The sequence below is a fragment of the Eurypyga helias genome, unplaced genomic scaffold, assembly GCF_000690775.1.
Source record: "Eurypyga helias isolate BGI_N326 unplaced genomic scaffold, ASM69077v1 scaffold35898, whole genome shotgun sequence".
In the NCBI taxonomy this organism is placed as follows: Eukaryota; Metazoa; Chordata; class Aves; order Eurypygiformes; family Eurypygidae; genus Eurypyga; species Eurypyga helias.
In genome coordinates this window covers 1-2,092 of record NW_010265602.1, presented here as the reverse complement: position 1 = coordinate 2,092, position 2,092 = coordinate 1, and the positions used below count along the sequence as shown (strand labels likewise).

The 2,092-nt window shown below is 57.8% G+C and overlaps 1 protein-coding gene across 1 annotated transcript in view; it reads left to right on the top strand.

The window, feature by feature from the left end:
* LOC104513453 (phospholipase DDHD2-like) overlaps window positions 1-2,034 on the top strand; it is a gene marked incomplete at both ends in the record, with an annotated part of 5,359 nt that extends 3,325 nt beyond the window's left edge. Inside the window, 3 exons of the mRNA XM_010156803.1 lie at window positions 876-1,011; window positions 1,610-1,818; window positions 1,964-2,034. Of these exons, the coding sequence (XP_010155105.1) occupies window positions 876-1,011; window positions 1,610-1,818; window positions 1,964-2,034 (416 nt within the window). The remainder of the gene's footprint in view (window positions 1-875; window positions 1,012-1,609; window positions 1,819-1,963) is intronic.
* Between the last annotated feature and the right edge of the window lie 58 nt (window positions 2,035-2,092).

Here is a 2,092-nt window from a genome sequence, read left to right as displayed (position 1 = left end):
AACCTGCTCAGTCTGTTGCTGCGGGTTAATCTCGCTGGGTGACGTCTGACGGGCAGCGCCCCATCCAGCAGCCTCTGGAGTGATTTTGGACCAGAAAGAGGGATGCTGCTTCTGGCTCAGGAAGTCTCCAAGCTGCAGATGCCTGGAGGTTAGGAGCGGTGCGAGAGGTCTCACTGATCTTACGCACTCCCCTGCGCTGGTCTTGCACGCTCGGGGAGGGTCAGGGGACTGGACCGAGCCGCTCTGGTCTGATCGTTAGGATTCGCTCAGCGCGCTTCAGTTCCGTGGGAGAGGCGATCAGTGAAACTGCCTGGAAGCCCGGCGTGATTTAACTTGTCGAAATCAAGGGAGCTGAGATTTTTCACAGCAGACTGTCTTTAGTTCCTGTAAAACACACCTCTCTTTGATGCAGTCTGTTCCATACCTTCATGGGATGAAACTATTTCCAAGGCTGGTGGCCATTTGAATCGAAGGAAATCAGCCTTTTCGCCCTCCGAACTGAGTGATTTCAAGCTCGTCTCCTCCCTGAGGATTCCCTTTCTAACACATGCATCTTCACAACAGACTGATTTGTCTTTACATCCCTAAAATACCTTTCTTACCCCGACGGCCGCGTTAAAGCCCTGCCCCGGGGGAAGGAGGCCGGGTACAGACAGGACAGCGCAATCCGGTACACGCACACGTCAGGACGTGGAGCTTTCCCCTGATCTTGTAGTTAAAGATTCAAGGTCTTAGGGTAGCAGCAGCAGATTAAAGACCCTGGTGGGATTTCCCCTGGTAATGATCTTTTCTTTTATCGTATTAAGTGTTGTTGATGCAGCAGGCTTGCCCTGTCGCCCGGTGGATCTCGGTGTGAGCTCATACTCTTTTTCCAGTGAATGACTTCAGGAACGTTTCCCTGAGCATGCTGCAAGCGCACTTCAAGAAAGCCCAGGAGCAGCAGCAGATCGGCCGGGTGGAGTTCCTGCCTGTGAACTGGCACAGCTCCCTCCACTCCACCGGCGTGGACGTGTGAGTGTCCCGGACGGCCGTCCCCTCCGGTGTCCGTGGGGATGGCAAAGCGCACAACCAGCCTCCTCCCACGTCAACTGGCTGCTGCAGGCAGAGGGAAAGCTGTGAGCGTTTGGGGCTGTGAGCAGGTGGGACAGACGGGGTCCCGTAAGGTGCCTCCCTGCCAGACCCCGTCCCCGCCGCCTGTTTTGAGCCCTGCTTTGCGGGGTGCCTGCTCTGCTCAGCATCCAGCTGGAGACGAGAGGCTTCTGCCCTTCCCTGGTCACGTCAGGAGGGGCCGTGGGCATCCACACCTTGCTAAAGGCCTCTGCGAACCACGTACCCTGTTTCTGCACTCAGGCGCTGCCCTGCAGTGCCCTAGGAGGGGAGAGAGCTGGTTTGGCTCCCGGGGAGGAAAGGCCAGGCTCCTTACCCCTGCCTGGAGTGCAGGAGCACAAGCTGTGCTCTGCCGTGGGTCTTGGCATGAGCCGAGGGTGTGGATTACAACACTGTGTCCTTTGAGACGGTGACAACCTCCTCTGAAGTTCTGTTTTGCCTTAGGAATGTGTTAGGGGTTCACTGGCACCCCTAACTGCAATTCCCTCTTTTCCCCCCGTAGCGACCTGGAGCGAATCACGCTGCCGAGCATCAATCGCCTGCGTCACTTCATCAACGACACCATCCTGGACGTCTTCTTCTACAACAGTCCCACCTACTGCCAGACCATCGTGGACACGGTGGCGTCCGAGATGAACCGCCTCCACCAGCTCTTCCTGCAGAGGAACCCGCTCTTCAAAGGGGGAGTCTCCATTGCGGGGCACAGTTTGGGTAAGGGGGTTCACCTGTGGGTCCCGTGAGTGTCGCCGTATGGTGGGAGCAGGGAGTTACTGCCCCTGTGTCCCAGGAAGGGGATGGCTCGGGGCGTTTCCCCACGGAGTCGCTGATGCTGGGTCTGCCTGCGCCTGCTTTCCAGGGTCGCTCATTCTGTTCGATCTCCTGACGAACCAGAAGGCTGATCCTGAGGATGACGAGCACAGTGAAGAGGTACGTGCTCTTCGGCAGCATCCGGACCCCCGGGATGCTCCCGCAGTGCTTGCGCGGG